Source organism: Convolutriloba macropyga, chromosome 8 (assembly GCF_964194025.1).
Source record: "Convolutriloba macropyga chromosome 8, txConMacr16.3, whole genome shotgun sequence".
Lineage (NCBI taxonomy): Eukaryota > Metazoa > Xenacoelomorpha > Acoela > Convolutidae > Convolutriloba > Convolutriloba macropyga.
Genome location: NC_134475.1, coordinates 21,845,026 through 21,867,982, shown reverse-complemented (window position 1 = coordinate 21,867,982; position 22,957 = coordinate 21,845,026). Strand labels below are relative to the sequence as shown.

Sequence of the window (22,957 nt, the reverse complement as noted above, 5' to 3'; positions counted from 1 at the left end):
CTCTGAATCTGATTACAAAAAGCTACAAACTCTTATTTAAGAGCAGTCTCGGATATCAGAAACTTAAAAAAGAATTCAGGCCTGTTGATCAACAAGTATTATACCAAACAAAAGCAAAACGAAATGTCATTTCGCTGTAATTCCTGCTCCACTAACCACTGCACTCAAAAATCTGTCTAGAATGAGACCTGAATAAACTTTCAAACACAAAACCAGCTAAAGAGTTCTAGAAACGACTAGAAGAGGCGTCATCGTCAGAAAACTGCCGTCGACTAAACAAATCTAGAGAAGGATCAGAACCAAAATTGAACATACAACCCAAAGATAATGGGGAAAAGAAAATTGGAAATGAGATTTTTTTCACGCACAAATAACATCTCAAGTACAACGAACATACAAATGAAAAAGCCTTATGTGGATAACCGACTAACGTCGGCGAATTGCTCTCAAACGACCGGCGAGCGGTTGGCTTCGTCAGTAGCTAGGCACGGGTTAGCGAGGCTAGCTTTAGCTTAATTGAAGGGGCTACGTCAGTGGAGCGGGGGGGGGGGGTCAATCTCTAAGAACCGCCCTTCGCACTATAAGTATAATTCTCCAAAACAGATTCTGTGAATCGCATACTTGGAGACTAGTGAGCTGAAAGGCTCAAAAGAGCAGTTAAAGCCCACAGGTTGCTACCTGTTTATCCCGTTTTTGAGGGCGAACAGTCAAATGAGTCAGACGAAAACTCGATCAATCAAAAAATCGCACAAAAAGAAGACCGACAGGATTAGTCTAATTGCTACAAACTTCGTTTGAGAGCCATTAATAACTTATTAAACTAACAACTTAAAAATCAGCACCTAAACAGAAACAACTTGTCAAAGTTAAGCATTTGACCCTCTACTCATTCATAAGAGTATTATTATTATTATTATTATTATTATTATTATTATTATTATTATTATTATTGAATTTAGCACCTTTTAAAATCTCAACAGTGCAGGAAAATTAAAACAGATAAATTTGAGTTTTCGCCTGAATAAAATTTCAGATGGTAAAGGCTTCAAATCAAATGAGAGCTAATTCCTCTCAACAGCGATAGCATGCAAAAACGAATGTCTTCCAAAATTAGAGCGAAATTTGGGAACAAGTAAATTGTAAAAATATTGAGAACTTGTAACCATCGTATTTCGTTTCATTAGTTCCGATAAATGCAGTCCGAGTTTGCCAGGCTGATGAACAAAGCGATGCGCATACAATAGGATTTTGAACACAATGCGTTGCCTAATTGGCAACCAGTGTAGCTGCTTCAGGTACGACGAGGTTGGTGTTGAAGGTGGCAATCGAAAAATCAAACGCCCGGCAGAGTTCATTATTCGCTGCAGTTTTGCTAACGAAAAGTTTGGCAGACCATAATAAAGAGAATTACAGTAGTCAACACGTGATGACACTAAAACTCTAATTAACTCAACTAGGACTGATGTTTTAACTTGGATCACATTGACCACACTTTACGGAGACAATAAAATGAATTCGAACAAACAAACTTGACCTACCGTTGCAGAGTAAGTTGACAATCATCAATATAACAAAAAAAGAACTTTTACCTATTCAGTGTATTCCCCATCCTCTGGCAGATGTAAGAGACCATGTTTGACAATTTTACATTTCCGAATAATCATATACTCACTCTTATCCGCATTCAATTTCAATATTGCAAAGCTGAACCAACGTTGAATCGAGGCCAAAATATCATCGAACATGCATTGACTTAGGGTCGAACCGGATACAAAATATAATACATATAACCGGAATCAAATCTACGTAGAAATGATACTTTATTTCCATTTCTTTTAGCTAATCTTCTAAAGGCAGCATGTAACAGGAAAAAAGTAAAGGACCAAGAAACGACACTTTTGGCACACCCGTCTTAATTTTAACATCACCAGAAAGACATCCATTTATGATAACTTGTGGCAACTATTCGAAAAATAATTCTTAATAAACAGTAACACCACCGATTGCAAACCAATCATTTTCGCTAGTATCTTAAATAAAAACTGATGATCAATAATATCAAACACTGCGGACAAGTCTAACCTAATATACATCACGGAGCACGACTCGTCTAGATAGCAAAGAAGATCATTAAAGACCTTAAGCAAAGCCGTTTCCGTTGAATGCGAGCAACGAAAAGCACTCTGATGCTTTCTTATGGGATCATTGGATTCCAGAGAGTAATTAATTTGCTCAAGAACAAGTCTTTCAATAAAATTTGACAGGGGGGTCAATCTCTAAGAACCGCCCTTCGCACTAAAAGTATAATTCTCCAAAACAGAATCTGTGAATCGCATACTTGGAGACTAGTGAGCTGAAAGGCTCAAAAGAGCAGTTAAAGCCCACAGGTTGCTACCTGTTTATCCCGTTTTTGAGGGCGAACAGTCAAATGAGTCAGACGAAAAATCGATCAATCAAAAAATCACACAAAAAGAAGCCCGACAGGATTAGTCTAATTGCTACAAACTTCGTTTGAGAGACATTAATAATTTATTAAACTAACAACTTAAAAATCAGCACCTAAACAGAAACAACCTGTTAAAGTTAACCATTTGACCCTCTACTCATTCATAAGTATTATTATCATGAGTATTATTATTATTACTATTATTATTATTAATATTATTATTATTATTATTATTATTATTATTATTATTTTATTATTATTATTATTATTATTATTATTATTATTATTATTATTATTATTATTATTATTATTATTATTATTAATATTATTATTATTATTATTATTATTATAGAGTCGTATCATACACATCAAAAAAAATTATTGAGGGTGTATCATACACAGTGAATTATTGAGGTCGTATCATACAATGAATTCCTCAAACTCAATTTTTTAACTAAAAATGTTCAGATGTTTTGTCTGCGCATTTGATCCAAGCCCAAAACAGACCTGCTTGCTGAATTCCGACTCCACACAAAAACTAAAAACCAATAATAATTGACCACAAATTTTGCATAGCAAATTCTGAATTATTAACGGCGCATCATACACAATTTTGTGAATTGACCAAACTGGGCGTAAATTGTTAAGAACTGCTGGACGAATTAAAAAAAGCGACATGTTTTGGAGCTCCTTTCTAAAGAAGGGCTGTTTTTGAGAGTTTTTGAAAAAATTATTTTTGATTATTAGGGCGCACTATACAGCCAAATTGTTGGAAAACGGTTGTTCCAACATTTCTCAATGCAACAAACTGCACATGCCGCAATTAGACTTGCGAAACGTAGCTTTCTACCTTCAAATTTGGTCTTCTGCACTCATCGGTGGTATACCAAGCGATAGCCACTTATAAAAAAGCAACATCCGTGGCATCTATGTACACCTCTTTTTTTCATCAGTGACAATGTATTCATTTGCAAATTTGAATTCAATCAGTTTAATGAAGTATTTGGCTCGCGTCAACCTTGTTCCCCGGTAGAACAATACAAGGTCACCCTTCTGAACTGAGTCATTGGCAAAAAAATCTGTATTTTTTTATCAAAACCAATTTTACAAAAAATTTATCTTGATCTGAATAAAGATATTTCTATTTTTCTACGTCATCTTTGTCGGCTTTTTCAAAACTTCGCAAATTATGCTTCTCGTTTCTCTCTTTGGTTTCTCTGAGTGAACTGAGCGTAGCAACGGTAATTGGATTATCTAGTTCACCAAGCAATCACAAATCTTCTAGTGATCCATCAAAGTTGATAATAAATTCAATCAAAAATCATCCATTTTGAACTGAAATCAAATCAATTTGTCAGGATCAGTGTTAATTGTAACATCTGAAGGTTTGCAGTGGAACACATGACACAAAAGTACCGCTAACAGCAGCTCGCCTGAAAAAATACCGTCGGAAACAAAGTTTTCAAAAAATTTATCTTGATCTGCATATAAATATTTTTCAACGTCATCTTTCTTGTCCGCTTTATCAGAACTTCGCAAACTATGCTTTTCGGTGCTCTCTTTGGATTCTAAGAAGAAACTGACTGTAGCAACGCTAATTGAGTTATCTAGTTCATGAGTTAAACATAATTCCAGTGATAAACTATCAACTTTGATATCGAATTTTGAAACAAAATCATCCATTTTGAACCGAAATTAAAACAATATGTCAAAATCAGTTTCAAGATTAACATTAGAAGGATTGCATTGGAGAATGTTAGGCAAATTCAATGCTAACAGCAGGTTGCCTGACGAAAGAGGGCGTGCTCCGAGCAGAAAAGCACATTTAAAACTAAAAGAATAATGTGTTTTCAGCAATAAAAACTCACATAAAAACATCGTTACTAACGTACAAATATGCTGTTCCACGTAGTGAAACCCTGAAGTCCAGTAGAAAGCCCTGTTGCTACTTTTGTGGGAATAAAGAGCAAGTTTTTTACAAAAAAATCACCTCCGAGAATTTTTTTGTATGATGCGCCCTCAATAATATTTTTTTAGTAATAATAATTCTTGAAAAAATTTGAGCACCGTTTGGGCTCAATCTTTTTTTCTGTCGATGAAATTGGACCTAAAATCCTAATCTATGTTCAAAAACTCATTCAAAAAAGTAGTTGGCTCAGAGTTGTCCGAGGGCGTATCATACAATGATATTTCAAATCCGGCCAGGGCGCATCATACAATTCATCATTGTATGATACGACCTCAATAATAATTATTATTATTATTACTATTATTATTATTATTATTATTATATTATTATTATTATTATTATTATTATTATTATTATTATTATTATTATTATTATTATTATTATTATTATTATTATTATTACTATTATTATTATTATTATTATTATTATTATTATTATTATTATTATTATTATTATTATTATTATTACTATTATTATTATTATTATTATTATTATTATTATTGAATTTAGCACCTTTTAAAATCTCAACAGTGCAGGAAAAATAAAACAGAAATTTGAGTTTTCGCCTGAATAAAATTTCAGATGGTAAAGGCTTCAAATCAAATGAGAGCTAATTCCTCTCAACAGCGATAGCATGCGAAAACGAATGTCTTCCAAAATTAGAGCGAAATTTGGGAACAAGTAAATTGTAAACATATTGAGAACTTGTAACCATCGTATTTCGTTTCATTAGTTCCGACAAATGTACTGCGAGTTTGCCAGGCTGATGAACAAAGCGATGCGCATACAATAGGATTTTGAACACAATGCGTTGCCTAATTGGCAACCAGTGTAGCTGTTTCAGGTACGACGAGGTTGGTGTTGAAGGTGACAATCGAAAAATCAAACGCCCGGCAGAGTTCATTATTCGCTGAAGTTTTGCTAACAAAAAGTTTGGCAGACCATAATAAAGAGAATTACAGTAGTCAACACGTGATGACACTAAAACTCTAATTAACTCAACTAGGACTGATGTTTTAACTTGGATCACGAATTGACCACACTTTACGGAGACAATAAAATGAATTTGAACAAACAAAGTTGACCTATCGTTGCAGAGTAGGTTGACAATCATCAATATAACAAAAAAGAACTTTTATCTATTCAGTGTATTCCCCATCCTCTGACAGACGTCAGAGACCATGTTTGACAAGAAACGACTCTTTTGGCACACCCGTCTTAATTTTAACATCACCAGAAAGACATCCATTTATGATAACTTGTGGCAACTATTCGAAAAATAATTCTTAATAAACAGTAACACCACCGATTGCAAACCAATCATTTTCGCTAGTATCTTAAATAAAAACTGATGATCAATAATATCAAACACTGCGGACAAATCTAACCTAATATACATCACGGAGCACGACTCGTCTAGATAGCAAAGAAGATCATTAAAGACTTTAAGCAAAGCCGTTTCCGTTGAATGCGAGCAACGAAAAGCACTCTGATGCTTTCTTATGGGATCATTGGATTCCAGAGAGTAATTAATTTGCTCAAAAACAAGTCTTTCAATAAATTTTGACAGGGGGGTCAATCTCTAAGAACCGCCCTTCGCACTAAAAGTATAATTCTCCAAAACAGAATCTGTGAATCGCATACTTGGAGACTAGTGAGCTGAAAGGCTCAAAAGAGCAGTTAAAGCCCACAGGTTGCTACCTGTTTATCCCGTTTTTGAGGGCGAACAGTCAAATGAGTCAGACGAAAAATCGATCAATCAAAAAATCACACAAAAAGAAGCCCGACAGGATTAGTCTAATTGCTACAAACTTCGTTTGAGAGACATTAATAATTTATTAAACTAACAACTTAAAAATCAGCACCTAAACAGAAACAACCTGTTAAAGTTAAGCATTTGACCCTCTACTCATTCATAAGAGTATTATTATTATTATTATTACTATTATTATTATTATTATTATTATTATTATTATTATTATTATTATTATTATTATTATTATTATTATTATAATTTATTATTATTATTATTATTATTATTATTATTATTATTATTATTATTATTATTATTATTATTGAAATTAGCACCTTTTAAAATCTCAACAGTGCAGGAAAATTAAAACAGATAAATTTGAGTTTTCGCCTGAATAAAATTTCAGATGGTAAAGGCTTCAAAGCAAATGAGAGCTAATTCCTCTCAACAGCGATAGCATGCGAAAACGAATGTCTTCCAAAATTAGAGCGAAATTTGGCAACAAGTAAATTGTAAAAATATTGAGAACTTGTAACCATCATATTTCGTTTCATTAGTTCCGATAAATGTAGTGCGAGTTTGCCAGGCTGATGAATAAAGTGATGCGCATACAATAGGATTTTGAACACAATGCGTTGCCTAATTGGCAACCAGTGTAGCTGCTTCAGGTACGACGAGGTTGGTGTTGAAGGTGGCAATCGAAAAATCAAACGCCCGGCAGAGTTCATTATTCGCTGCAGTTTTGCTAACAAAAAGTTTGGCAGACCATAATAAAGAGAATTACAGTAGTCAACACGTGGTGACACTAAAACTCTAATTAACTCAACTAGGACTGATGTTTTAACTTGGATCACGAATTGACCACACTTTACGGAGACAATAAAATGAATTCGAACAAACAAACTTGACCTATCGTTGCAGAGTAAGTTGACAATCATCAATATAACAAAAAAGAACTTTTACCTATTCAGTGTATTCCCCATCCTCTGGCAGACGTAAGAGACCATGTTTGACAATTTTACATTTCCGAATAATCATATACTCACTCTTATCTGCATTCAATTTCAATATTGCAATGCTGAACCAACGTTGAATCGAGGCCAAAATATCATCAAGCATGCATTGACTGAGGGTCGAACCGGATACAAAATATAATACATATAACCGGAATACAAATCTGCGTAGAAATGATACTTTATTTCCAGTTCTTTTCGCCAATCTTCTAAAGGCAGCATGTAACAGGAAAAAAGTAAATGACCAAGAAACGACTCTTTTGGCACACCCGTCTTAATTTTAAGATCACCAGAAAGACATCCATTTATGATAACTTGTGGCAACTATTTGAAAAATACTTCTTAATAAACAGTAACACCACCGATTGCAAACCAATCATTTTCACTAGTATCTTAAATAAAAACTGATGATCAATAATATCAAACCCTGCGGACAAGTCTAACCTAATATACATCACGGAGCACGACTCGTCTAGATAGCAAAGAAGATCATTAAAGACTTTAAGCAAAGCCGTTTCCGTTAAATGCGAGCAACGAAAAGCACTCTGATTCTTTCTTATGGGATCATTGGATTCTAGAGAGTAATTAATTTGCTCAAAAACAAGTCTTTCAATAAATTTTGACAGGAATCTTAAATTTGTCACAGGGCGATAACTCGACAAAAACTGAGGAGAAAGGTTAGACTCTTTAATGAGCGGCCTCAGGCCTCCTTGTTTGAATTGATTTGGGCATTATCCTATCTGGAGAGTTGGATTAATTAACGCAATGATGTAGTCCGGAGAATTTTTCAAAACAATTTTACAAAACCTCGTTGGTATTCCATCACTCAGTGCAGTACTGTTCGAAATTTTAGGATAAATTAATTGCAAATCACTGTTTCAAAACTGTTTGAAGGTAGTTGTATGTGAATCATTCAATTCTCGACCATTCGTTAGAGGTATTGAAACTAATACGTCTTCTATTTTCTAGAAACAAAGAAAGCATTCAAGAAAGATTTCATTAATTAAAACTGTTCCAAACATTTTCAGGATTATCTCTGTCGATCGGAGCAAAAATATTTTCTGCAAACAATACAACGTCAAAATATTGCCATTTTTTGCACGAGGCCTTCATTACAGCTAAATTCTGCTTTTGCAGAAGGTCAAAGTGCGCAACTCCATGATCAGAGCTTGTAACGAAGCTTACAAGAGGTTCTGATACTTCAACCTCCTCGGATGTAATAACCTGGTCTACGCTTCCACCACTTTTGTGAGTAGGCACAGTAACTTGCTGTTGCAATCCAAATTCGTCCAAAAAAGAACACCAATTTCTCGATGAATCATTTGATAGCAGCATAGAAACATTGATATCGCCTACAATAAGTAATTTTTCAAACAACAGCGCTTTCTCCTCAATACACGATGTTAAATCACTTATAAACATATATTAGTATTAGGTCGACGGTATATACAAACCAAAAGATACACTGACTTGCCCAGTGTAAATTCAAGAGAAGCCACCTCCGCGTTTGTAAAACACTTCTTTGAAAAATTATCGAAACGTTAAGTTCCATCATAGAACACCGCTAATCCTCTGCCAATTTTTTCTTTTCTGTTTGCACTTAAGTAATAAATAGCCATTTGGACAACACTGCTAGAGATAAAACTGATCATTTGCGTCATCTTTGATTCAAGTTTCTGTTAAAATTATGAGGTTAAAATCTTTAGCTTCAACATGACTTCTTATTTGCGAGGTCTTGTTGCAAACCAATCTTGCATTATGTAAACATACTTTTACATGCTCATTGACAGATTTGAAATTAGATAGTCATGTATCAAAGGAGGCGAACCATTCCCTCGCTTTCTGATTTAAAATCGTGAAAAATGAAACATTTTCGGGCCAGAAATCGTACAAGAATTTGAAAAAACACAAAAACACGTACCTTGGAAAAATATTGGTCACGTGGTCACAAAAATATCGAAACCAATAATAACCAGGTACGTAATCATTCGCTAGAAAACACAAAAGATAGCTGGCAGATTGCCAGAAAATAGCCGCAATAGATTCGTTGATCGGCAGTCTAAAAAAACAGTAAAAAAAGAGATTAAAAAAAATTCGTCTTTTCATTGAAGGCTGATCTGTTATATTTTGATTAAAAATCTGTATAATTTACTGCTGTCTCTATTAGCTGATCTCAAATAACCTTCATTTAGTGACACACACCCATTTGACCTTATCTCTTTGAATTAAAGTAAATAGAAGTCAATTTCAAATTGAAGAAGTCATTTTTGAGAGTGAGGTAAGTCAAGTGTGACCAAAAATTTAATCACGCGCATGAACAAAAAAACTCGCTCCACTAAGAGCGAAAAATGACGTCACACCTGCAATTCAGTTGAAATTGCATGAACGAATGAACAAAAAGTGGCTGTGACGTCATATGGTCGTAACAAAATCATGACGAAATAAAAAAAACCCAAGAGAAGGCCAATAATAGCCCCAGCTATTGCTGTGCAGCTATTAAAAACAAAATGAAGTGACAGAACTTTTAAAATTTGACAAAAATTTCAAATTTTATTGAAACGCCGCTCAAGTTCTTGATAATGAAACTTTCAGAACCATCTTAATTGTTCTAGAAAACATCCAGTAGCCCATCTTCACGCTCAAATAATGTTTGATTGACCCCTAAAGCTTGAAAAATTTACGCAAACTGAAAAAATTTAAATTGCAAAAAATTACTATTTTGGGTGTTCAGGTTTCCATTACCAAATTATATCGCACAAAAAAAGACATGATAAGTATTGCCTGCAATGGACCTTTATGAACACAGAAAAACATTGCGATACCTATCTAACGAAAAATGACAATGTGAAAAATTGACTTAAAAACAAAATTTAACTTTCTCGCCTTGAATTCAGGCCTCCCTAGCACGTTGAGCACTCTAAGCACTTCAAAGACTACTAATGCCACCTTAGAGCCTCTAATAAAACTTAATGCACACTGGGCGTTACCTGTTAATCAAGTTTTGAACAGTAAGTCATGAAAACATGTGTGAGAACACTATACAAAAAATAAAGCTGGAAGAATTCTGGAAAAGCCTCAAAATCCAAAATTGACGTTTCCCGATGATCTTAAAGATTCTTAAAAATTGACAATTTGAAAATATAACATGAGAAATCCTACTGACAAAAACTGACCAGAATCTGAAAAATTACTTTTAGTTGCGACTCCAAAAAAGACGGTTTAACATACGTAGTTAGCAAAAAAATATGACTATTGGACAGACAATCTATTAAAACGGGATCACTAAGAAAAACGGGAAGGAAAAGGAAATGAGACAAACTTGAAAAAAATTTCAGATAAAGTTCTCTAGAAAATGCTCAAAAGCAACCACTATCCCAGCCATTACTGGGAAAATTTGTAATTAAATCGTCTAGTATACCAGTCACCCACGCAATATTTGTCGGAGAGACAAACATTAAAACATGCAAAGAACAAAAGCGTGAAAAAAAAAGTTAGTATAAAATATGTCAGGAGAAAAATGCCATGTCTTGTCTTTTAATGTAACTAAATAGTAGCAACAACTACATAATCTCTTAACAATCATCCAAGAAATACGCCATCTAGAAGCAATAAATCAGAAGACAGAACAGTTTGACACACCACTAAGACTGCCAGAACAACTAATTTTAACCACAAAGCTCTCCAAATGCTATGAAACATTACCGACTAACGCGGGGCGAATTGCTCTCAAACGACCGGCGAGCAATTGCCTTCTTCAGTAGCTAGCCACGCTTTAGTGAGTCTAGCTTGAGCTGGGTCTTTCCCAATATAGCCCCCCCCCCCGCCCGCTTAGTGGTCAGATAACCCCCACCTCTCAAAAATGGTAATTAGACCATAATGGGGGGGTTATAAAATCATGCGAGCGCTATAATGGGAGACCCCTTTAGCTTAATTGAAGGGGAATGAGATGAGCGCAGCGGCAGCAGCGGGGGACGGGGGGAGCACAGCAGCGGGGGTATGACTCTCCAAAACAGTTTCTGTGAATCGCATACTTAGAGGCTAGTGAGCTGAAAGGCTTTAAGAGAACTTGATGCCCATTGGGCGCAACCTCTTTATCTCGTCTCCGAGGACGGAATGTCAAATGGCTGACAAAAAATCCGTCAAGCGAAAAATCGCATATGCAAGAACAACAGGCTTAAATTGCTACAAACTTCGTTTAAGCGGAATCAACAACGGCTTCCTAAAGTGCTAGTTAAGTCATTTATGGTACAACATTTCTACTATAAATCAGCGTTAATGAGGGTAATAGATGATATCACGCCACAACAGCAGCTAAAAAAAACCAAGAGAAGGCCAAAAATAGCCCCAGCTATCGCTGTGCAGCTATTAAAAACAAAATGAAGTGACAAAACTTTTAATAAAATTTGACAAAAAATTCTAATTTTATTGAAACGCCGCTCAAGTTCTTGATAATGAAACTTTCAGAACCATCTTAATTGTTCTAGAAAACATCCAGTAGCCCATCTTCACGCTCAAATAATGTTTGATTGACCCCTAAAGCTTGAAAAATTTACGCAAGCTGAAAAAATTTAAATTGCAAAAAATTACTATTTTGGGTGTTCAGGTTTCCATTACCAAATTATATCGCACAAAAAAAGACATGATAAGTATTGCCTGCAATGGACCTTTATGAACACAGAAAAACATTGCGATACCTATCTAACGAAAAATGACAATGTGAAAAATTGACTTAAAAACAAAATTTAACTTTCTCGCCTTGAATTCAGGCCTCCCTAGCACGTTGAGCACTCTAAGCACTTCAAAGACTACTAATGCCACCTTAGAGCCTCTAATAAAACTTAATGCACACTGGGCGTTACCTGTTAATCAAGTTTTGAACAGTAAGTCATTAAAAAAATGTGTGAAAACACTATACAAAAAATAAAGCTGGAAGAATTCTGGAAAAGCCTCAAAATCCAAAATTGACGTTCCCCAATGATCTTAAAGATTCTTAAAAATTGACAATTTGAAAATATAACATGAGAAATCCTACTGACAAAAACTGACCAGAATCTGAAAAATTACTTTTAGTTGCGACTCCAAAAAAGACGGTTTAACATACGTAGTTAGCAAAAAAATATGACTATTGGACAGACAATCTATTAAAACGGGATCACTAAGAAAAACGGGAAGGAAAAGGAAATGAGAGACAAACTTGAAAAAAATTTCAGATAAAGTTCTCTAGAAAATGCTCAAAAGCAACCACTATCCCAGCCATTACTGGAAAAATTTGTAATTAAATCGTCTAGTATACCAGTCACCCACGCAATATTTGTCGGAGAGACAAACATTAAAACATGCAAAGAACAAAAGCGTGAAAAAAAAGTTAGTATAAAATATGTCAGGAGAAAAATGCCATGTCTTGTCTTTTAATGTAACTAAATAGTAGCAACAACTACATAATCTCTTAACAATCATCCAAGAAATACGACATCTAGAAGCAATAAATCAGAAGACAGAACAGTTTGACACACCACTAAGACTGCCAGAACAACTAATTTTAACCACAAAGCTCTCCGAATGCTATGAAACATTACCGACTAACGCGGGGCGAATTGCTCTCAAACGACCGGCGAGCAATTGCCTTCTTCAGTAGCTAGCCACGCTTTAGTGAGTCTAGCTTGAGCTGGGTCTTTCCCAATATAGCCCTCCCCCCCCGCCCGCTTAGTGGTCAGATAACCTATAGCCCCCACCTCTCAAAAATGGTAATTAGACCATAATGGGGGGGGGGGGGTTAAAATCATGCGAGCGCTATAATGGGAGACCCCTTTAGCTTAATTGAAGGGGAACGAGATGATCGCAGCGGCAGCAGCGGGGGACGGGGGGAGCACAGCAGCGGGGGTATGACTCTCCAAAACAGTTTCTGTGAATCGCATACTTAGAGGCTAGTGAGCTGAAAGGCTTTAAGAGAACTTGATGCCCATTGGGCGCAACCTCTTTATTTCGTCTCCGAGGACGGAATGTCAAATGGCTGACAAAAAATCCGTCAAGCGAAAAATCGCATATGCAAGAACAACAGGCTTAAATTGCTACAAACTTCGTTTAAGCGGAATCAACAACGGCTTCCTAAAGTGCTAGTTAAGTCATTTATGGTACAACAATTCTACTATAAATCAGCGTTAATGAGGGTAATAGATGATATCACGCCACAACAGCAGCTAAAAAAACCAAGAGAAGGCCAAAAATAGCCCCAGCTATCGCTGTGCAGCTATTAAAAACAAAATGAAGTGACAAAACTTTTAATAAAATTTGACAAAAAATTCTAATTTTATTGAAACGCCGCTCAAGTTCTTGATAATGAAACTTTCAGAAGCATCTTAATTGTTCTAGAAAACATCCAGTAGCCCATCTTCACGCTCAAATAATGTTTGATTGACCCCTAAAGCTTGAAAAATTTACACATGCTGAAAAAATTTAAATTGCAAAAAAATACTATTTTGGGTGTTCAAGTTTCCATTACCAAATTATATCGCACAAAAGAAGACATGATAAGTATTGCCTACAATGGACCTTTATGAACACAGAAAAACATTGCGATACCTATCTAACGAAAAATGAAAATGTGAAAAATTGACTTAAAAACAAAAATTGACTTTCTCGCCTTGAATTCAGGCCTCCCTAGCACGTTGAGCACTCTAAGCACTTCAAAGACTACTAATATTGACCCCTAAAGCTTGAAAAATTTACACAAGCTGAAAAAAATTAAATTGCAAAAAAATACTATTTTGGGTGTTCAGGTTTCCATTACCAAATTAAATCGCACAAAAAAAGACATGATAAGTATTGCCTGCAATGGACCTTTATGAACACAGAAAAACATTGCGATACCTATCTAACGAAAAATGACAATGTGAAAAATTGACTTAAAAACAAAAATTGACTTTCTCGCCTTTAGTTCAGGCCTCCCAAGCACGTTGAGCACTCTAAGCACTTCAAAGACTACTAATGCCACCTTAGAGCCTCTAATAAAACTTAATGCACACTGGGCGTTACCTGTTAATCAAGTTTTGAACAGTAAGTCATGAAAAAATGTGTGAGAACACTATACAAAAAATAAAGCTGGAAGAATTCCGGAAAAGCCTCAAAATCCAAAATTGACGTTCCCCAATGATCTTAAAGATTCTTAAAAATTGACAATTTGAAAATATAACATGAGAAATCCTACTGACAAAAACTGACCAGAATCTGAAAAATTACTTTTAGTTCAGACTCCAAAAAAGACGGTTTAACATACGTAGTTAGCAAAAAAATATGACTATTGGACAGACAATCTATTAAAACGGGATCACTAAGAAAAACGGGAAGGAAAAGGAAATGAGAGACAAACTTGAAAAAAATTTCAGATAAAGTTCTCTAGAAAATGCTCTAAAGCAACCACTATCCCAGCCATTACTGGGAAAATTCGTAATTAAATTGTTTAGTACACCAGTCACCCACGCAACATTTGTCGGAGAGACAAACATTAAAACATGCAAAGAACAAAAGCGTGAAAAAAAAGTTAGTATAAAATATGTCAAGAAAAAAATGCCATGTCTTGTCTTTTAATGTAACTAAATAGTAGCAACAACTACATAATCTCTTAACAATCATCCAAGAAATACGACATCTAGAAGCAATAAATTAGAAACACAGAAGACAGAACAGTTTGACACACCACTAAGACTGCCAGAACAACTAATTTTAACCACAAAGCTCTCCAAATGCTATGAAACATTACCGACTAAGGCGGGGCGAATTGCTCTCAAACGACCTGCGAGCGATTGCCTTCTTCAGTAGCTAGCCACGCTTTAGTGAGTCTAGCTTGAGCTGGGTCTTTCCCAATATAGCCCCCCCCGCCCGCTTAGTGGTCAGATAACCTATAGCCCTCACCTCTCAAAAATGGTAATTAGACCATAATGGGAGGGTTATAAAATCATGCGAGCGCTATAATGGGAGACCCCTTTAGCTTAATTGAAGGGGAATGAGATGAGCGCAGCGGCAGCAGCGGCGGACGGTGGGAGCACAGCAGCGGGAGTATGACTCCAAAACAGTTTCTGTGAATCGCATACTTAGAGGCTAGTGAGCTGAAAGGCTTTAAGAGAACTTGATGCCCATTGGGCGCAACCTCTTTATCTCGTCTCCGAGGACGGAATGTCAAATGGCTGACAAAAAATCCGTCAAGCGAAAAATCGCATATGCAAGAACAACAGGCTTAAATTGCTACAAACTTCGTTTGAGCGGAATCAACAACGGTTTCCTAAAGTGCTAGTTAAGTCATTTATGGTACAACATTTCTACTATAAATCTGCGTTGAGGGTAATAGATGATATCACGCCACAACATCGGCTGAAGTGCCGCATCAACAGAGTTAAGGGAGAAAGTGTGAGAGAGATAAAACGCGAACGAGAAAAGGAAAGGAATGAAAACCCAACCGACAGAGGAAGAGCTAGGAATATTTTCAATGATGAGATTCGACTCGACAACTTCTAGCTTTCTAGTCTTGTTAGTAATTAAAACATATAGAAAACAGAAATGTGCAAATTTTAAAAGAAAAGTTTCCAGATTTCGCAGTCAAAACAATAACCAAAATCATTTTCCGTCTCTGGAGTTCTGTCATGTAACCCATCGGCAAGACTTAAAAGTTTCGTTGGCCCGTAATGGTCGTTAAACTCAGAAAAGGGCAAAACATTGAAAAATTTCTGAAACGATTACAATTTTTAACAAAATCTTGCTAAAATTCAAGATATTATTATCTTAAGAACCATTTCATTGTCTTAAGTGAGTATCCAGTATCCCTGTTTCAAGCCTTAAATAGTTTCACTGGCTCATAAAGATCCAAAAACCTGGAAAATAAGAATTTTCCGAAAAGTTGAAAAAATTTAAATTTAATAAAAATTGCTAGAACTCGGGTCATTATTGCTAATTCGAGTCATTGCTAAGCATTCCATTAACTTTAGAAACTATGCAGAAGCTTATAATCAAATCTTGGAGGAGTTCCCTGGGCCAGTTGTGCCGGAAAAAAAACAAAGTATTTAAGACTGAGGCTGACAATGTCAATGTAATGATAATATCAAAAACGAAAATGCAAGTTTTGTCAAAAATGATAAAATTTGCGATGTTGAAGAAAACTCAATTAAATATAAAAACTATAGAGTAACCTATTATCAAACTCTAGAGAAACCTAAAAAAATGACCAAAATTTCCCACCTAAATTAAAATTGCAAGTTTTTATCAAAAATTTGCTAAAAATTGTGATATTGGAAAGTTGAAAACTACTCCATGGCCAATCAAAATTTTTAGCTCTCGAGAAACTTGAAAGGCAATAAGTGTCAAAAAATTGAAAAAAAAATTGCAAGTTTTGTCAAAAAACTGCTAAAATTCGTGATGTTAAAATGTTGAAAACCATTCCATTACCACTAAAAACTATTCAATAACCTATTATCAAAAATTAGAGGAGATTCCTCGACACCTAGGACTGAAAAAAGCCAAAATTTGACAAATTTTCAAAAAGCTTAAAAACATTGTGAAAATTAGTATAAATTCGCGTGTTTTTGTTTGGATTACCAAAACGTACAGTTCTTAAAATGGTCATAAAAAGTACTTATGTTTTGCAAAAGACCTTTAGCAGCTTTAACCAGCCTCAATTTGACTGGTCCACCAAAAATATCGAAAAATGAAAAACACGAAAAATTGTAACATTTTGGGCTCAAAAACTACTAAAAATGACCATTTAACCCTAAACTACGGCCTTCCCAGTCGCTTCACCACATTAAGCACCTAAAATACTACTAAACGCGGCTAAGGGCCTCTAATGAAACTTAATGCCCAATGGTCGCTACCTGTTTACCCCGTTTTTAAGGACGAAAAGTCAAATGGGTCAGACGAAAAATCGTTCAAGCGAAAAATCGCATTAAAAAGACCAACAAGACTAATACAATTGCTACAAACATCGTTTGAGAGCAATTAATAATAATGCAGAAACTGTTGAAAAAGCTCAAAAATAAGGCAAAATGGTACAAATAGCTGAAAAATGAACAAAATTGTAATATTTGCTTCCGATGTTAAAAATGCTATTACTGGTTTAGATAATTGAGATGAACACCATTGACTGAAAAAATTGGAGTTAAAACTAAACTGCTTCAAAAAACCAGCACGTGATCAAAAAATTCATTTGATTGTAAAAAATAGGAGCGCTATAGTAGCCGGCTAAGATGAGGGCGGCTATTAAACAATTTAAAAAGATCTAAAAAAAATCATTGCATTAAATCACTGTTTTAAAAAACCACCACCAGAAGCATCGTTATTTCATCTTTCAAGGTGACCCAAGCGTCCTCGCACCCGCGGTCTGTCGATCAGCTGTAATTGATTCAACTATGATTGCACATTTTTCATATATGCTTAGCGAACTTCATGCTACGGCAATATAAAAGCCTTTTAGCTCCTCTTTCCCTTTATTTTCCAATAGGGCTTCCTGAATTCCAGCTCAGCACATTGAATTTAACCAAGACACCAGGGGAAATCGCAACTTACTTGATCACTGGGTTCATAATCGGGTTGTCTAACTTCGTCCACTTTATTGAGGAAGCTAAAACACGAAATGTTTAAGATTATAAACGTCTCGTCGATTTCCAACCTAGAGCTAATTTTCATAATTTCTTTTATTCTGCGTTTTCATTTTGTGTTAACTCTGATAGCTACGAGAAGCTGATAGCTGCTATTTCTCACAAAACAGTGGAGTTGTAAAAACTAGAGAAAAATAAGTTTGTCGAATGAATGAGTATTTAAGTGTTTAATTATAAAAGACAGAGAACACTCACTACTCAGCACAGTCGATGAGTTGATACTCGTGGGACCTTTTAAAGCAAGTCATCACACCAGAGTCCTGCCATAAAATCTTTGTGGCATTCCAGAATTCCTGAAACATAACATCACACGTTCACATTCTCAGCTACAAGTATGCTTAATACACCACGCATTCAAACTAAAAGGCTCAATTACGATTGCAAGATTTTTTTCAATTTACACAAATTCTCCAAATCACTCATTCAGTAGAGTTACAAGAAGTTATAAGTCATGGTAGCAGAAAGGTTTCGCAATGATAAAGAGTAAGAGAGTACCTCGGGGTATGAGAAGTTTGGTTTGGTGCACTCGTCCAGAATGTAGTCAGCATATTCTTGGTTCTGGCTCTCGCACTCGAGGGGCGGCTCGATCTGGGACATGGCGTCTGTGATGGTGAGGATGGCGTCTCGAATGTTCCTCCAGATGTCCTGCACCTTCTCTTTCCTCTCACTCTTGCTGTACCCATGCACGTGCAATATCCTCATTTGCTTCACAATTGTTGACTTGCCCGACTCACCAGCACCTGTAAATAACAAAAATTATGACTTATTGAAACTATGCAAAAGTTTTCTGAGAAGGTTCCGTAATGTGCAATTAAAAATTTACCCTAATAAATGAAGACACATACAAAATCATGCGTCTTTTAGCAGAAATTTGTTGAAAAAATTTGAGAAATGAAATTGATAGTGAGAAAGCGTATATACTAGAAACGCAATTAAGAGCAGTAGAACCCGTAAAAACATATGATAAGGAAAATGAGGAACAACCATTTACTTTAAAACATACTTTGCACACTTGATTTATTTGGCCATTTTATGAAATGATCCATTCTAAGATCCGCAAAAAAGTGAAAATTAAAATATTTTGCCTGCTTCGAAACGCGCTTCTTTTGGCGGTTTTTGACTGCACGGGCTCCTTACAGCCTGAAAATTGTGCAGGGATGAGGATTGGGGAGGGTGAAGTGAGAGGGGGGTTTGTGTGTGTATGGGATGGGGGGTGGTCAACCTCTAAGAACCGCCCTTCACACCATAAGTATGTCTCCAAAACAGTTTCTGTGGCCCTCATACTTGGAGACTAGTGAGCTGAAAGGCTCTAAGAGCAGTTAATATCCACAGGGCGCTACCTGTTCATCCCGTTTTTGAGGACGAACAGTCAAATGAGTCAGACGAAAAATCGATCAAGCGAAAAATCGCATTGAAAGACCGACAGGACTAATATAATTGCTACAAACTTCGTTTGAGAGCAATTAAACAGACTAACGTCGGACAAATTGCTCTCGAACAACGGGTGAGTAATTTAATTCTTAGCGGGCTGGAGACTAGATAATATTTCTGCGCTCAAAACTTCAAACAAAGGAGGGCTTCAAATCCCCGACCCCCGTCGTCAGACTGAAGCATTAACGATTCCAGCATTGAACAACATAGCCGGCGGAATAGCTGCGAAGGAATACACTTGCATGCCACATAGATATAAACAGATACAGCTATTAAGTGAAGAAATTATCGACTATGCTCAAAAAACTATTTATAAAACATTAGCGATAAAGTTTGTAAAAATTCATTGCGCAGAAGGCTTTTCATTAGGGATCTTTATTACACATATGAGGAAGAAGTCAATCCCAAAATTTGACTTTCAGCTTTGCTGTTAAAACAAATGTAAAACAAAAAAGCCGCAACTATTTTGACATGGAAGTGTCAGAAAAGCTCTAAATTGTTCCGCAGTTTCATTAGATTTGATAAATATGGTTAATTCAGCCTCTGAACTGTAGGACTATAACCGTAATACGAGAAACAAATAGCAATATATTCTAAGGAACTTTGATAACTTAATGCACTTTTTCCAAACATGAGGTCTTAGTGCCTGGGTTTTATTGGTTTATCCCGTTTCTATGGATTTTGCATTTTGACCTTCACGTAATATCGTAGATCAATTATAATATCCATTCAGTTGAAACAGAAGCAGCTCAGGCAGAAGTCAAACGTGAAAGCGGTGACTGACGTAGAGCTAAAAAGGGTTAAATAGAATTAAAAACATAGCAGGACAAGACCTGACGTACAATTCGAAGAATTGTCATTGAATAAACAAAGACACTAGACCTAGAATGAACTATAAGTGAATTGGGAAAACAATTTCTTTAAAAAATCAGATAAAAATATTTAAAAAAAAAACAAAATCAATATCAAAATGCTGCATGTGAACTAAAAACCACTAGAGAGAAATAACAATTTAGTTCAAACAAAAAACTAGGCCCAGAATGAACTATGAATTGATTGGGAAAACAATCTAGAAGAAAATCCGATCCAAAATTGAAAAAACAGTGAAAAAGTGAAAATGCCGCAAGTGAACAAGAAACCACTAGCGAGAAAGCGAATTTTTGTTCAAACACCGTTTTCTCACAATACTTCAAAAATAGAGCCAAAAATATTCACGCGCAAAATCAATCACTTTTTCGCTACACTTCCTGTTTCGGTGTGACCAAAATCGGTACTCCAATTTGGCTTCAAAAATCATGAAAATGTGTGAACAGATCTTTAAAAAAGACAGAGCCCCAATACAGTTCAAACTTTTTGAATTGTAAAAAAAAACCAAGAGCACCGCAATATAGCTCCGCTCATCTTACAGCTATAATAAACATTAGGACTTCATTAACATTATTTACCACTTCACTGTCTTGAGGACGAACAGTCACATGTTCAGACGAACAATAGATCAAGAGCGAAATCTCAAAGACCAACAGGACCCTCATAATTGTGACAAGCTTCGTTTGAGAGCAATTTACTGCCAAGAAAAATTCCACAAACTGAACGTAAAGCTTCGCTCCCTTAACTGGTTACTTCAAATCACACGAAGAACATTGTAACAATGCTAATCTCCAGATTTGTCCCGAGTTATATAACTTCGCACGTAACTCGAAATTTGACCTTAGATCAAATTGAGGATTGCTCTCGAACGACAGTTGGAGTGGTGCTTCAATTGTAGCCTGTTTCAGTCGCGTAAGGATATATGGCTTCACTAGGGGCTTAAAAGATGCTTTGAAGACTCATTTTATGTACTATTTGGACTCTAGTATTATAGAGAAACAAGAATTAAAAAAATATTCAAGCACTAAAACCGCGAGGTGGCTCACCTTAGTCAATTAGTTTGTTTAAGTCTTAGAGACCAACGTGGAAAACATGTACGCAATATATGTATGGGTTCGAACAAATTTTAGTCGCCCGAGAGACTTAGTAACTTGACACGAAAGTCCTTGCGTCCAAGAGCTGGGCATATGGCCCGGGAGGGACTAAGATTTAAGTCCTAATGTATTTAGAAGTAAAAGGGTAAAAATTTAGGTTTCTGTAAACACTTGCGAAACAGTCAAAAGTGCGATTGCGAGTAGTGCACGAAACGTAGGGCAAAACTTTGGAACTCAATTAAGTACAACGAGAATTTTTGACAAATGCGCAGTAAAAACATATTGCCAAAGCGCACACGTTTCCCAACTTGCAGACTTAATGAAAATTAATTGACAAAGTTGAGCTGCCTCGGGGTTTTAATGCCTATTTTTCCCTTGATTCTCTAAATATGCTTTAACCGCGCATTTGTCAGTTTGCTGCCCACGTAGTTGTCCTCCAGTCCGAATTTGATTGCCTTTACTAACAAAATCTCACAATTGACCCGAGCAATATTTGCAAAAAGCTCCTAATTTTTTTAGGAGCTCCTTTCGTTTCTCTCAATACGTTAGAGCTAGTTAGACCTAGTCCTCCTCCTGCCTTGTACGGAGAACTCGGCCGCATATTCCTTCGTGTCAGGGCACGAAGTCCGCTAGGCGATTAAGATTTATGTTCTAGCATACGCTTTGTTGATTTTCTGAGTCATAGAGCCGATACCGTGAAACCCAAAACCCGAATTCAAAGCTTACCAAGTAAAAGTAATCGATGAGTTGTTTTGTAGTGTTGTTTGTCTTTCGTGAGTTGCTTTTCGATCTCTTTGTTTCGAACTGCTTGGTTTTTGTTGGAGTCATCTTTGACCGTATTCGTTCCAAAACACCCCATGATCATTTTGCCGGCTGGGGAAGATTTCTATCTGCTTTGAGACAGACGCAACTAAGGCGGGTGGTATACAAGTTTGCGGGGAAAAGACTTCTTTTTAATCCCACTTATGCTTGGGGACACAGCTTGGCCGTCTCAATTTGGCAGGTCTCCTTTGTCAATTCGATTGAGTTCTATTACGAAAATACAAGAAGATAACAAGCCCAGGATGGAAAGTTGGCCAGATTCTAGGAACTTCTATCAACAATAAAGCTCAAACTAATGTTTAAATTTAATTCATTATGCCAGCAGAACAGTTCACCATTGTTGATTTAAGCTGCTGAATGTCCACAATAGCAGTTCGCTGCTGAAATTCGACCGTCAGCAGAAATTTGACGTCAGTTCAACTGTTCTATGATCTTGGATCTAAATTCATCATTCAGGCAGCCTGAAATAATGCAACAATTTTGAGAGCATAATCGACGTCCTTAGATGCAGTAACTGGCACGGGTGATAACCAAGTATCCCGGGTCAGACTCACACTGCGTCCAAAACAAAAAGGTCTACCATTCTTAAAAAATTTCTAAATTGAGATGATGCTATGGTTCTTGAATATAGATCAATAACTAAGGTTTATTGGTTTAGAATCCAATCCGTACATCGAGGCTCGTTTCTCAGAAACAAACAGCAGCACGTGGGAACTCCACTGTGACTGCAACGCCACCTGCAGAAGCAACTTGCCTATGGATTAACTGTTGAACTAATTGGAAAATTTATCGCATCAGATGAAACTGAAAATCCTCCAAAACAAACAAACAGACAACTTCAGCAGTCACCCAACACCTGAAGGCTCTAACTTTTTCGGCACATTTTGATATCTTATGACTTCTGGTTTTCAGATCTTACAAC

General features: G+C 36.1%; 1 protein-coding gene across 1 annotated transcript in view; it reads right to left on the bottom strand.

Annotated features, from left to right (window-relative positions):
- Positions 1 to 22,492, bottom strand: part of LOC142344585 (guanine nucleotide-binding protein G(s) subunit alpha-like) — a 45,670-nt gene extending 23,178 nt beyond the window's left edge. Inside the window, exons 1-4 of the mRNA XM_075396369.1 lie at positions 21,940 to 22,492; positions 18,317 to 18,561; positions 18,017 to 18,114; positions 17,730 to 17,784 (exon numbers count right to left, since the gene is read on the bottom strand). Of these exons, the coding sequence (XP_075252484.1) occupies positions 17,730 to 17,784; positions 18,017 to 18,114; positions 18,317 to 18,561; positions 21,940 to 22,078 (537 nt within the window). The 5' untranslated portion in view covers positions 22,079 to 22,492. The remainder of the gene's footprint in view (positions 1 to 17,729; positions 17,785 to 18,016; positions 18,115 to 18,316; positions 18,562 to 21,939) is intronic.
- Between the last annotated feature and the right edge of the window lie 465 nt (positions 22,493 to 22,957).